At 36.3% G+C, this 15,173-nt stretch overlaps 2 protein-coding genes across 3 annotated transcripts in view; one reads left to right on the plus strand and one right to left on the minus strand.

Moving 5' to 3' along the window:
- LOC116412781 (uncharacterized) overlaps window positions 1-15,173 on the plus strand; it is an 83,659-nt gene that overhangs the window by 14,854 nt on the left and 53,632 nt on the right. The window lies entirely within an intron of this gene.
- Window positions 660-13,118, minus strand: LOC113514804 (maltase A1-like). The gene is made up of 9 exons (XM_052900800.1): window positions 13,010-13,118; window positions 12,191-12,351; window positions 9,044-9,212; window positions 5,665-5,831; window positions 4,640-5,025; window positions 3,840-4,041; window positions 3,105-3,461; window positions 1,808-2,046; window positions 660-1,455 (listed from the first exon to the last, which is right to left on the minus strand). The coding sequence occupies exons 1-9, from the start codon at window positions 13,071-13,073 to the stop codon at window positions 1,383-1,385; spliced, it is 1,818 nt and encodes a 605-aa protein (XP_052756760.1). The 5' UTR covers window positions 13,074-13,118; the 3' UTR covers window positions 660-1,382.

Consider the following 15,173-nt stretch of genomic DNA (forward strand, 5'->3'; position numbering starts at 1 on the left):
GACAATTCAAATGGAAGTAATAGTATTCTTAGAATGCATTTGTATAAATCTTTCAGAATGTTATCAACGCGGATGTCGTGGGAAAATAGAGGCAAATAATGTCGCGGTAGACGAGAATGTAGTTGGATTTAGGCATTTTCGCGGAACGTAAATATTATCCAACTAAACTATGTATTTGGAAAACAAAAGAAAAGATAAAATTTAAAAAAAAATCTATAAAAAGAATGGATAATTAATTAAATCTGATTCACATAACACCATTCAATAGAATCTTTATTTATTTATTTATTTAAGGAACACCAACAGCATATTGCATTATAACATATAGGTATAACAAACATTAAATACAATACAATATTAATGCACACGCCTATTAAAGGTATTCACAGCATTCACTTTAACATAGTTATACAGTGCGAGAAAATGAAGTAAATAATCTTACTCTAATTAAACTAATTTGTTCACATATAAAAACCTAATATGGGTTTGTTATTTACCAGATCATTCTCACGATATCCACTTACCACCCAATTTGTGACGTTTCCCAGGGGGACGTCACTTAGTTGAGCACGACGTGGGTGAAGTTTCATTTATAGAGGCTTATTGAAAAACTTTTAGAATACTCTAGTATTAAATATAGAACGTTGTATTAGCTGATGAATGATATATTAGAAGTGACAGAGGGAGACTGTACAAAAGTCGATTGCTTGGGTACCTTTGTCCCATTCGTGTTTCAAACGTGAAGCAGTTGTGTTTGCATGGCTGTGTTTCGCTTTGAAAGGTGGGATATGGCGTGAATTTACTGGGTACAGAGGAATAACACCTGAGTCCTCAGGAATGGCAACGCATGGGGGGTATCATGGGCGAAACAGTATACTCTGTTATGTCCATGGTACTGCTCATGTCTATAGGCGACTGTTACCACTTTCCATCAGGTGGGCCCCCAGCTTGTTTGCCATTCTAAGTTGTATAAAAAGAAAAGTTATTGTCACTACGAATAATTTTGGTAACTTCAATTAATTTATTAAACCTACATATTAATAGATATTTTATGCACGGATTTCTATTACATTTTATTAATACATATGAACTTTTGAATTTCTTTTTTTTATACCACTAATGTGGCAAACAAGCATACGGCCCACCTGATGGTAAGTGGTTACCGTAACCTATGAACGCCTGCAATACCAGAGGTATTACGCGTGCGTTGCCGACCCTGAAGAAATCTCTTTACCCACCTTTTGAAGAACCCCATGCTGTAGTCTCTTGGGAAAACCTTGACAGGGAGCTCATTCCATAACCTGAGTTATTTTATAATATTAATGATTACTATAAGTTAATTTGTAATATGTATTTTAGTAAATTTATTAATTTATTAAATATTATGTGGGGAGAGCACGCAGTACTACCGCCTCTCCGGGTGAAAGAGTCAATTGATTTTCTTCTATTAATGATCTGAAACAAATATTGAGGAATAGTGCTTTGATCGCTAACATTTAATATTTAAAATTTAACAAAGTTAAGTAAAGTTATTTAACAAAATATTTAACAAAGTTTCACGTGTCAGTAGATGTGCGAAGATTTGTGAGAGTGATCATTGTTTCTTTCGAGATAGAAAAATAAATTAATATTTAATTTTAAAGGAAGAAAAAGCAAGAACTACAGTTTAGATTATATATGGTATACATTTATACACACGCTTTTTTTTAATAAGAGAGTAGATAGATAGTTTTATTCAATATATATATAGTAGAAGTAGAGTAGTAGTAGAATTATTGAAAGTAATTTTATTTTATGTACAACTTACTCTTGTAATTTGTCAGACTGTATGCTAGAAATGTAGACTACAGCGGGTAGCTGAAGGTCCTTTATTCTCCTCAAATCAACAGTATCAATCTCTTCACTGACGTTAAATATCAGCACCAGGGTATCATAGCCGTGAAGACTCCTCACCAGGTATAGGGTGTGGATTGTTAGCGCCCTCACGTGGTACTGACCATGGGACAACGTGGGCTCTTTGCGTAGGGCTGTCAATGCTTGGTATACCTGCAGTTATGTACAGAAGGAAAATTTATATTTTTTTTTCTTAAATATACAAAAATAAATCTTATATATAAATTTTTCTTAAATTTCTCCTCCATCCGTTTATAGACACCATCCAGTTACAGTTTTATTATACTGGTATTATTAAGATATATAAGTTCTTCTTAATTTAATTTTGGCTAAGTGATAACATTTGTTGTGTATGTATGGTTGCCGTGTAACCCTGGCATAGAGGGGGGAAAGGAATTGTTAGTAATGGAGACTAAAAATCCCATTGCTAGCAATATACCCAACCAGGTCGACCTCCACGTAGTTCCCCCTGGAAACTATCATGGTTAATGATCATCCTGATGATTCATCATGATGGGCTAACTGGCCTGTTTTCATTCTCATCGATCACCCTTCACTGGTGTTCCGCCAGCGTATCCCGTTAGCGTAGGCGGGGTTACCATTCCATTTTTATCCACCAAAAAAAACCCCGACATAGAATAGGCCACCCCTTCCTATCCCGTGTGTGTCGTAAGAGCAAGGGAGGGCGAGGGATGGGCAGCAGTGTCCCTTTTAAGACATCTCCAAAACCTAACTGCGGTTGCCATTCCACCTGCCAAGCGTGGCAACTACTGGCAAAACCTCCCCAATAGGGGAAGGCCAATGTTCAGCAATGGACGGTTAACGGGTGATGTGATGATGAGAACATTAGTATATTAGAAATTTGACTTTTGCTATCATCACGATAAGCTTTAAATATAACTTATTTTTTATGCAACTTAGAATGGCAAACAAGCTGACGGACCATCTGATAAAAAATGATAACCGTCGCCTATAGACATAAGCAGTATCGTGGACATAACAGAGTATACTGTTTCGCCCATGATACCCCCCATGCGTTGCCATTCCTGAGGACTCAAGTGTTATTCATGTGTACCCTGTAAATTCACTGGCATATTCCACCCTTCAAACCGAAACACAACTGCTTCACGGTAGAAACACGAATGGGACAAAGGTGCCCAAGCAAACGTCTTTTGTATAAAGTCTCCTTCTGGTAACTACTAATAACTTACTTTATAATGACTTCTTTCATCTTCTTTCTGCTTTGCAAGGTTTAACTCTAAATAGTCTTCAGCGATGGGCAGCCAGGTGGTTTCATTGGTGGAGAAACCAGCACTCGTTGAGTTATCCCAGTGGAAAGGTGTCCTGGCTGGGTCTCGAGAAAACAGAAGATAGGTCTCGTTATTTCCTTTGTTGATAGCTTCCACATCCACCGTGTCTTCCCAACTCACGTACCCGTCCCTCATGCCTATTTCCTCACCCTGGTATGTGACAGCTACTCCAGGCAGCATCATGTTGAGCGAATTCAGGCCGTCCACCATGTCTGATCGGAATCTGGTCGGCATTCTGTTGTTGTCGTGGTTTCCAAACTGGAAAATTTGGAGATGTTTTGAATTTTGAATAGAACTTAATAGGGATGGGAAATAACAGAATTCATTTTTGGTATAAATTTGCCTAATAAGATCATCAAAGTTACTGTTTAACACTGAAATAGTGAATGATTAAAGACACTATATGTAATTATATGAAAGAAGCATTTATGTAACTTTCTTTTGCAAAAAAGGAGTGGGATATGGTAGTAAAATTACAGGGTACGGAGGCATTTTAATCCTTAGGAAAGACTGCATGACAGGTACTATGGATATCATAGTGTATTTTGTAATGTCCATGGTGCTTGTTTAACAGGCGAAGGTTTCCACTTTCCATCAGATTATTTGCCATTCTATAATATCATAAAAACCACTTACCACCCAGTTAGAGACTGCTCCATACGGCTGGTACGTGAGCCATTTGAGAATCGTGTAAACGAAGTCTCTAGCATCGGATTCTGCAGTCAAGTCCGTGATGAAGTCGAAATTGAAAGGAAAGTGAGCCCCCAAACGGCCATCTTTATTTTTGTAATACAGCATTGTCATTGTAATATTTGTATAGCCTTCAGAAAATATAATCCTAAAAGATAATACTATAGTTGCATAAAAGAGCATATTCCTTTTTAAAAAGCCCACAGCACACCTGTAATGCCGTTAGTGTTGTGGGTGATCATGGGCGGCGGTAGTCACTTACCATCAGGTGATCCGCATGCTTGTTTATAAAAATATATATAATGGAATTTTCTACTATTTATAAACATTTTTTTTTTATTTATTTATTTAGTAAGTGTAAATTACTCACTTCACTTAGAGTTTCCTAAAATATGTAGTGAGCTATAGGTTCATTTTACAAAGTAAAAAAATTATATAAAAAAATCTAATTTTATATTATGTAAAGCACAGTAAACCAGTGTATGGGAGAAAGAGATTCTAAGTATTGTCTCACTGATTGTTAGCAATATAAGGTATATTGTTCAGGTCAACTTTCACGTAGTTCCCCCTGGAAACCATCGTGGTTATTTATTGAATGTATCAGTATGGGCCTGAATTGATCTGCTTCATCATCATTTATCTATCATATCTCACTGGTAGGTCTCACTGATTTTTGTTGCCCACGTTTCGACCAGTAATTTTTATAGTTAAGTCCTGATAGTGTATTTAAAAAAAATCTTTCTTACCGAGTATCACCACCGTGCACTTCATTGTATTCGTCTATAAACTCTCTCCATTCATAAACTATGTCATACAATTCAATCAGATCTTTTGTATATATTGTACACAAATAACCAGGTTGGTGTGGTTCATATTGGGTCAGTCCACAGTGTGGTTCATCAGGATATAAACCACCATGGTCAGCAGGGTCAGCTTCCATCAGATACGGCAATGCGTCCAATCTAAAGCCATCAGCTCCTTTGTCAAGCCAGAATTGTAATATCTTGTACATCTCTTTTTTCACCTCTGGATTTCTGTAGTTGAAGTCAGCTTGCTGAATTGCAAACTGGTGAAGGTAGTATTTTTGGCGATCATCATTCCATTCCCACGCTGAATTAGCAAATACGCTAATCTGGAATTAAATAATCAGCCGTTAACAGTTTATTGTTGAACATAGGCCTCTCTTGGGAGGGAGCGGATTTTTTTTTATACAACTTAGAATGACAAACAAGCTGACGGCCCACCTGATGGAAAGATGGTACAGACCCAGGTACAGACAGTACCCTGTAAATTCACTCCATATCCCACCCTTCAGACCGAATCACAGCCATGCAAACACAACTGCTTCACGGTTGAAACACGAATAGGACAGAGGTACCCAAGCAATCGACTTTTGTACAGTCTCCCTCTGGTAAGTACTGGATTGCCAGTAGTTGTCACGCTCGGCAGAAGGATTGGTTGGCACCGGAGTTAGGCTTTGGTGATATTTTAAGAGAGACATTAGTATGTATTGATTTCGGTATGCAGAAATTCGTTATGGGGTCTGGTCTAATCATATGAAGTAAGAAGAACTATCTGTTATAATAACCCATAATTTTATTAATGCACCGATTTCTCGATAGGTGAGAATGAAAGCAAGTTATCTTATCAGCTTACCGTGACAAATTCAGTAGGATATATTGCTAGCAATGGGGCTGTTTTATTCCATTACTAACAATCCTTTTCGTCCCAGTCTAAGGGAGTTAAGGTAAAGATAAAAGTTAGATCATACCCAATTGGATGGTGGAAGTCTGTTAGTTTCATTTACAGGGTCCACCCACCGTGGGTCTGCCCATACGAAGTAATCTTTGTACGTTTCATTGTTAGCTGCGGACTGGATGAAGTATTCAGAAGAAGTGCTCGCGTGGTTCGGTACAAAATCCAATAGAACTTTAATTCCTGGAAAAAAATTCTAAGTCCATGTCTTTGCTTGCTTAAGTTTGGATAAAATATAACCTATAAATATAAAGATAAAATATAAAATATTATAAAAGATTGCATCCTTTTAATTTAAATTTTTATGATTTTGGTTTAATAACATTTGTTTTTTTTTTACAACTTAGAATGGCAAACAAGCTGACGGCCCACCTGATAGAAAGTGGTAACCGTTGCCTATAGACATGAGCAGTACCATGGATATAACAGAGTATACTGTTTCGCCCATGATACCCTCCATGTATTTCCATTCCTGTGGACTCAGGTGTCATTTCTCTGTACCCTGTAAATTCACGCCATAGCCCTTCAAACCGAACCACAGCCATGCAAACACAACTGCTTTACGGTTGAAACATTAATGGGACAGAGGTATCCAAGCAAACGACTTTGTACAAAGTCTCCCTCTGATATCTGTTTATTTAAATATCTCTATTGACCAAAAGAAAATACGAGTATATTACAAAAGGCGGAGTTAACGCTAGTAGCATTCTCTACCAGTCAACCTTTGGGATGAATTGTGAATCACGGATCCGGTACTTCATTATTGGGGTACATAACATTAGTGAGGTAATAATGGACTTTTATTTGCAAGTGTTAGTTTCTCGCATGGATTATGTTATAAAAGGTCGGAACTTTATGTTACATGTATTGTTTTTACTTAATATGAGGTTCCTACCTCCTTTATTAATGGAATTTAAAATTATATAAAATTTTATTCAATTTCATTCCATTTCATGACATTCTATTGCATTTCATGTTATTCCACTCCGTCTTATCCTATTTCATTTCATAAACCTATTGCTTTTCGTAAAAGTCGATCCTCAATTGGACAATTTTCTAAATAGTTTCAGAGTGTGCAGAGATGTACTTCCGTATTGTTGTTACCCAGTTTCTCCAACTGGTTGGTTCCCAAACTGGTAATAGTTTGAGGATCAGTTAATTGGCATGTTTCTATAGCCTATTTGTATAAATAAAAGACGTTTGCTTGGGTATCTCTGTCCTATTCGTGTTTCAACCGTCAAGCAGTTGTGTTTGCATGACTGTGTTTCGGTTTGAAGGGTGGGATATGGTGTGAATATACAGGGTACAGAGGAATAACACCTGAGTCCTCAGGAATGGCAACGCATGGGAGTATCATGGGCGAAACAGTATACTCTGTAAAGTCCATGGTACTGCCCATGTCTACAGGCGACGGTTACCACTTTCCATCAAGGTGGCCGTTAGCTTGTTTGCTAGTTATATATATATATATATATATATATATATATATATATATATATATATATATATATATATATATATATATATATATATATAAAAGGACAAGATCACAAATATACGATCAATTAGCTATATCGAGTTAATCCAAACATTTTACTCGTAAATATCGAGTAATATTAGAATATTTTCAAATATTACCGATAATATGATTCTAGGAAAGCTATATTGATGTTAAATATAATTGCTTTTAGGTAATTTGATTCTGGAAAAGTTTGTAGATTACAGTTTCTGTGTATTGATTGTTTAGGCTTGGCTTACATATTTAGCGCGTACCTTGGATCTTGTGCGGTTGCTTTTATAACTATTTCTGTCTTGGATTTGATTTATTTGTTTTATGCTTAAACTAAAAATTTTTTTTATACAACTTAGAACGGCAAACAAGGTGACGGCCCACCTGATGGAAAGTGGTAACCGTCGCCTATAGATATGAGCAGTACCATGGACATAACAGAGTATTCTGTTTCGTCCATGATACCCCCCCATGCGTTGCCATTCCTGAGGACATCAACATCATCATATATCATCATATTTTTTTTGTAATGGGTGATAATGGTATGGTAACCTCGTCTGCGCTATCGATATACACTGGCGGGGCACCAGTGATAAATGACTAATGAGGATGAAAGCAGGTCAGTTAGCTCATCGTGACGAGTTCAACTAGAATTAGCCATGATGGTTTCCAGGGGGTACCACGTGGATGTCGATCTGACAGGGTATATTGCTAGTAATGGGGCTATTTGACCCCATTACTAACAATCCCTTTCCTCTCTATATCATCATATCATCCTTTAACTGCCCAATGCTAAACATAAGTTTCCCTCTTGGAGGGTCTTGCCAGTAGATGTCATGCTTGACACCCTTCCTTACTTGGCTTTTACGACACTCACAGGAAAGGAAGGGGTGGCCTATTCTATGCCAGGACCACACGGCCAAACAGCATCATATCATTAATTAACTGTCCACTACTGAACATAGGCATACCCCTGTTGGGGGAGGGGGGAAGGGATTGTAAGTAGTGGAGACTGAGAATCCCATTGCTAGCAGGTCGACTTCCTCGCGGTTCTCCCTGGAAACTATCATGGTTAATTCCTGATGAATTCATCATGATGGGCTAACTGGCCTGTTTTCATTCTCCTACCATCCTTTACTGGTGCTCCGCCAGCGTATCCTGTTAACGCAGGCGTACCATATCATCTTCACCCATCTAAAAAAAACCTCTGTTGGGGAATTTTACTAATAGTTGTCAAAATTGGTAGGCAGGTTAGCAAACGCAATTAAGTTTTGGTGATGTTTTAAGAGAGACGCCTCTAGTTGCCTCTTATGAAACTCATTTACTAGGAGGGTTGACCCTAAATCAGAGGGACACTTTGTACAAAAGTCATTTGCTTGAAAAGCGTACTGCTGATCACACAACTGACATATCTGATGCTACAAATTTCTATCGTGCTTTGAAAGATGTAAGTAAAGTAAGACTATTTCTAATAACTAATGAGGAAATCGAACTGAGTTCATCGCAGATCCCAGAGTGTATCGTGCCATTATTAGGTAATGAAAGTCCATCAAGTTTTTACTGAGGAACCTCTGTCTCATTCGTGTTTCTACCGTGAAGCAGTTGTGTTTGCATGGTTGTGTTTCAGTTTGAAGGGAGGGATATGGCAGTAAATTTACAGGGTACAGAGGAATAACACCTGAGTTCTCAGGAATGACAACGCATGTAGGGTATCATGAGCGAAACAGTATACTCTGTTATGTCCATGGTACTGCTCATATCTATAGGTGATAACTACAGCTTTCCATCAGGTGGACCGTCCGTTTGTTTGCCACTCTAAGTAGCATAAAAAATAATAATAAAGAAACAGACAGGAGTTTGATTAATTAAGATTATTTGTGCATACCTAATTTATGAGCTCTGTCTAGTAATTGCTCAAAGTCTTCCATCGTTCCATATTCGTGGTGTATCTCGTAGAAGTTGCTGATGTCGTACCCAAAATCGTACATGGGAGACTCGAAGATCGGAGACATCCATATGGCGTTCACACCAGCATCCACGAAATGTTCCAATTCGTTTGATGTCAAAAAAAGAACAACTGTCCAACTCTGTTACAAAGAAAAGACATACCAAAGATGTTTATGAAAAAGCTAATGATTATAATATGGTAATATAATAATACATAATATTGCTGTTTTCAATAGTTTTTTTTGTTAAAGTGCATAAACAAAATGGCAGGCGGGGATTGATGGCTAATATGGAATGTTAGGGGGAAAGGGATTGTTAGTGATGGAGACTAAGAATCCCATTGCTAGCAATATACCCAACCAGGTCGATCTCTTTGCGGTTCTCCCTGGAAACTATCATGGTTAATTACTTGTGAATTCGTTATGATGGGCTAACTGGCCTGTTTTCATTCTCATCTATCACCCTTCACTGGTGCTCCGCCAGCGTATCCCGTTAGCGCAGGCGGGCTTAAAATACCATTTTGACCCATTAAAAGAAATATGGAATGTTTTGGAACTTCTGGTAAAAATATTAGTGGCCAATCTTCAAGTGTTGCCAGTCATATATATATATATATATATTAATGTTAGCGGAATTAAACAAAATAATTCTAACCAAATAACCAGTAATATATTTCACTCAATTTTGAAAGAAATGAGTGTAATATTTTCAAGTGACATCCAAAATAATTGGTTATTTTTATGGTTATATTATTATGCGATTACGACCCCATTTCACAACTCGTTTTGCAATCGATGGGGTCTGCTCCCGTAACGGCCCTGTATATTTTCCGATCCTAAATATTTAATACATTATGATATAAAATAAATATTTCATAATTACAAGACATAAATCAAATTATCATATAGTACCAGCCCATACCATCTGTTCACTGCTGATCATTGCCCCCCCCCCCCCCCATTTACTGTCATAAGGAACAGTCCTGAGCCACCTACATCCACTGATTCCCTGCAGAGCATTTGAGGTCGTCGCTCCAATTTTTGGAGGAGGGGGGAGGTCGTCCTACACTGCGTTTGCCTCTACGGGGTCGCCAATCAATACCATTAATATATTATTGTGGAATTGTAAAATTCGCGACTACATTTTATTACCGTAGTACTGTGCTGTTTAAAATCAAATCGTTTGTACAATTTGACGTATTTGAGGGACAACGGAAATGTTATTTCACGAATCAACAACATCAACAATGATTTATAAATCATCATCATTACTGCACTCTCGGTTATTATTTTTATATGTATTTCACTGTCATTTGCTTCATATTCTTGTTCGTGTTTTTATATTTCAGATACGTTATATACCCATATTGCTAACGACATGACCCGGCTTTGCACGGTCTTTTTTTTAAATAACAAACAGCCCATGTTATTAACGCATGGGGGGTGTCATGGGCGAAACAGTATACTTTGTTATGTCCCTGGTACTGCTCATGTCTATAGGCGACGGTTACCACTTTCCATCAGGTGTGCCGTTAGCTTGTTTGTCATTTTAAGTTGTATAAAAAAAATCAAATCTTTCCTGTTCACAATTCGAGTTCGGATATTATTTACATACAGTTTATTATTATTATTATTAAAAAAATCCATGCGCCGAGGGAACACCAATGCAATACGAGTATACCATCCCATTTTTTTATAACAAGGCTGTTGTAAATGACGACTAGGGGACTGAAGTATTATAGACTAATGAAAAGGAAAGGAAATTCGAAATAAAACCCTAAACCAGGCAGAGACCACAAACGGCGATAAGTGAAATTGTTTTTTTTTGATTTTTTTTTTATACAACTTAGAATGGCAAACAAGCTGACGGCCCACCTGATGGAAAGTGGTAACCGTCGCCTATACACATGAGCAGTGCTATGGATATAATATAGTATACTGTTTCGCCCATGATACCCCGCATGCGTTTGCATTCCTGAGGACTCAGGTGTTATTCCTCAGTACCCTGTAAATTCACGCCATATCCTACCTTTCAAACCGAAACACAGCCATGCAAACACAACTACTTCACGGTAGAAACACGAATGGGACAGAGGTACCCAAGCAATCGACTTTTGTACAGTCTCCCTCTGGTGTAATAGACTGCTTAGAAATTATTTATTTATTATTTTTACATTACAGCATTTATTTCTTATTTGTCAGAGATCCCTCTACAATCCAGGCAAAACTTGCACGTCGAAACGTTAAAATAATTTTGAAATTTACAGATAAAATTATGGTGTCATTTAATTTTAAATCACAAGAATAACATTTTTAATTAAACTTACTTCCTACCTCATTTCAATCTCCTTCCCTAAATCCGAATTTAATTAAACTGTGAAATACGTATTTTATAATTTATTTTCAAGTACCTCTAGCTGGTTTTCAATTAACAGAATCGGTATAAGTTTTGAATACTAGATAGAGCAAATTTACGTAATAATTATTATGAGTTTATGTCTGTGATCTTTTGCATACATCCTGTTGAATGCAAAAAGAATTATGAAAATCGGTTCAAAATTGATGACGTAATCGCGCAATATATTCACAGAAAATGTCAGACGAATTGACAACATATAATATAGAAGTCATTTTATAATTATTTTATTTATTTATTTATTTATTGTTTATGAAGGTTCTTTAAGGATTACTCATACTAATCACTAACATACCTTCATTATACTTTGTTGTATCATATATTTTATACAATAAATAATATATTTATTTTTTTACCATTATTTATTCTTTTTTTAATAAAAATAATAAAAAGTAAATAACATGTCATATTTTTAAAACATCGTATGGATATATTTGAATAATTAAAACGTCCAAATATTTTTTGATATTTTTAATATTTTATCGAATAAAAACATTTTTCTCTGAAGTCAACGTTTTAAATTGACTTTAAAATAATTGTGGGATAATTCTCGTATATATTTTGGAATATTATTTAATTATTTAAAATTTTATTCACCAATAAAATGTGGAACAAAAGGCAGACTTAATGCTATAGGCATAGATTATGTTATTTGTTTTTATTCTAGAATTTTTGACATACCTTGTAGATCTCCTATACCATCCCCATCACTGTCCTTGAAGGATCTGGGATATATCTGATATAGGACGCAGTGCTTCCACCATTCTATGGGAGTGATTTCAGCCACTTTCAAAGTTTCACTATCTGTTAACACAGCCCATGTGATGCCAACTGAAATATGCAAATTATATAGGTATCTAACTTATACTGTAAATTCTAACATTTGTAGGGATATTTTGACGTTTGTCACTTAATCACGATTAAATTTCTAAATGAAATTTAATGAAAGATTACACAAATAGATTGTATCTTGAACCAATTTACTGCATAAAATTTTACGCTTGTAGGCGGGTTGGCAACCACAATTAGGCTTATAGAGAATTTTTAGGACGAACGCTGCCGCCCATCCTTTCGCCTCTTACGACATTATCATGGGGTATCATGGGCGAAACAGTACACTCTGTTATGTCCACGGTACTGCTCATGTCTATAGGCGACGGTTACCACTTTCCATCAGGTGGGCCGTCAGCTTGTTTGCCATTCTAAGTTGCATAAAAAAAAACACTCACGGAAAAGGAACATGGACAATAAAGTCTGCTATTTCATATTCAGGATTCTATAAATTTTATAAATAGGAGATAATAATAAATACAGCATCAGACACCAGTTCAAAAGAAAATCTCGAGTTAAAACTCAATACAAATTCGTTTAGCCAACGTGTTAATAGTCAGCTAGTATCCTCCTTCTAGAGAGAGGGTTGGTAAGGGAGGAAGGAAGGGACAAAGTAAACATAATACAGAGTGAACAATTGAAATAAAGTCGTAATCACCTGCAATAAGACCTAAAACGCCCAACACACCGACTGTGAACCCGAACACTTGTACTGCCTTCATTGTGGACTGTGTAGGTGGATGCGCGCCGCTGTACTATTATAACGCGATCAAATACTATCATTATCTTGATTTGTACAATTTGTATATAATCAATCCGAGCGACAATGGTAGGCTCGCCAACAACCGCGTTGGTTTTTTTTTTTCTGAATGTGTTTGCTGTTGGCCGTGAGTGGTTTTTACAGCTTCACCGGACGCGAATGCAGGGGCGAGTGCTGATGGCGCTCCAAGCCCGCGAGAGGAGAGCGACAGAGGTGTCGACTCTTTCTTATGGACTGCAGTGACTCCAGAGTGGCTCGGCCTCGGCTTAGGCCACCGCACTTCGACCCCCGTCAAGGGACGGCGAAGGGTCGGTACGTCTGGGTGGGGACCGCGTTGGTTATGTTCGGTTAACTTATATATCATTTTTTAAAGATTTTTCTTGTCATTAATTTGTTGGTACACTGGTTTTTTGTTCTGTTTTTTTTTTTTTATTTTATTCATTATTTTTATACCTATTTATTAGAGTTTTTTTCTTAACTTTTTTAAGTAACATATATATATAAATATCTATATCAATATATATAAATATTTGATAATGAAACGGTGCCCCGTGTAGGTGCAAACTGAAAATCAGCGCTGAAGGAACATCAGTCCAGTAAAAGCTGAGTTTGTACCTATTGCCAATGGCAATTCTGTATGACCATAATAATTGGGCACGTTTTTATGTCCCGGTCCGGTTCTTTTTGTAGCCGGTGGATAGTCTAAGAAGAAAGGTTGTCTCTGCGGATATTTAGGTGAATAATTTTAGTTCGGGAATTTTTATATAATAAAAAAAAAGTATTATCGGATTTTTTTCTAAGGAGACATTTTATTTTATTTTTTTTTGTTTTAATTTTTTATCAATTATATTTTTCTTAACAATATTAATGTAAAGGGATTACATCTTTGTTTCGGTTCGAAATAATCGGTTGAAAAATAATAAAATTTAATATTAAGATTAGATTTTCTATGACTGAATGTAAAGCGAGCGGTATTTTAGCTTGCACATCTTTACTAAATCTGGCTCAGAGCTCTTACCCATCGAGCCACCTCTTCCTTAGATATCCGACGGTGCTGATTGACACGTTGAGTGACAGTCTGAGGTAAAGTACAGGCCAAAACTGTTAGCAGGTGGAAGCTAATTGGAACGGAGACGACAGCGAAGACAGGAGTTTTCGTAATTTCTTCCCCTGTGCAGTTTGAATGAGTATGGGACTTAAACAATTGTTGTTTTTTGATGGGTGAAAATGGTATGGTAACCCCGCCTGCGCTAACGGTATACGCTTGCGGAGCACCAGTGAAGGGTGATAGATGAGAATGAAAACAGGCCAATTAACCCATCATGATGAATTTATCAGGAATTAACCATGATAGTTTCCAGGGAGAATCGCGAGGAAGTCGACCTGGTTGGGTATATTGCTAGCAATGGGATTCTCAGTCTCCATTACTAACAATCCCTTTCTCCCCCTTTAACAATTGTTGGATTCAGTGAAATGAAAATTTTTATGAAATGAAATTCGGTAGCTAGTTCAGCAAGTTGTAACATAGAATTATGGATGTGAGAAGTGTGGGAAGAAGATTAATTTACCAGCTATCCCCCGTGTGCATCAGTATAAAGTATTAATTATTATTATTATAAAGGTGACCAACTATATACTCATTTACTGAGTTTTGTACTCTTTTTACGCAATCCGTACTCTTTTCAAATCCTATACTCTGAAAGTTCTCATTTGTATAATTTTATACCCATTTGTATTTCTAAAACATTTTTTTAGATTATTTTACAACATCCTCATTTAGCAAAAAAAATCTACTCCGAAGAAAAATATGTTGTCGATTCATAAAATATAAACAATATATAATTCTAAAATGTAAGAATAGAATTATATTTTAAAGCGACATGATTATTGTTGTCATAAATTAATATAACTTTTAAATATTAATATTATTATATAGAAAATTTGCTATTTTATCGAATTTTTAATTAAATAAAGTATGATAAATCTGTATAGGCAATAAAATTATTAAATGAAAGTGGACTCTAAGTCCAGTTTCATTTACAAATTTTGTAAATTATCCGTA

This window comes from Galleria mellonella, unplaced genomic scaffold (genome assembly GCF_026898425.1).
Source record: "Galleria mellonella isolate WM207_F2 unplaced genomic scaffold, CSIRO_AGI_GalMel_v1 utg654, whole genome shotgun sequence".
Taxonomy (NCBI): Eukaryota; Metazoa; Arthropoda; class Insecta; order Lepidoptera; family Pyralidae; genus Galleria; species Galleria mellonella.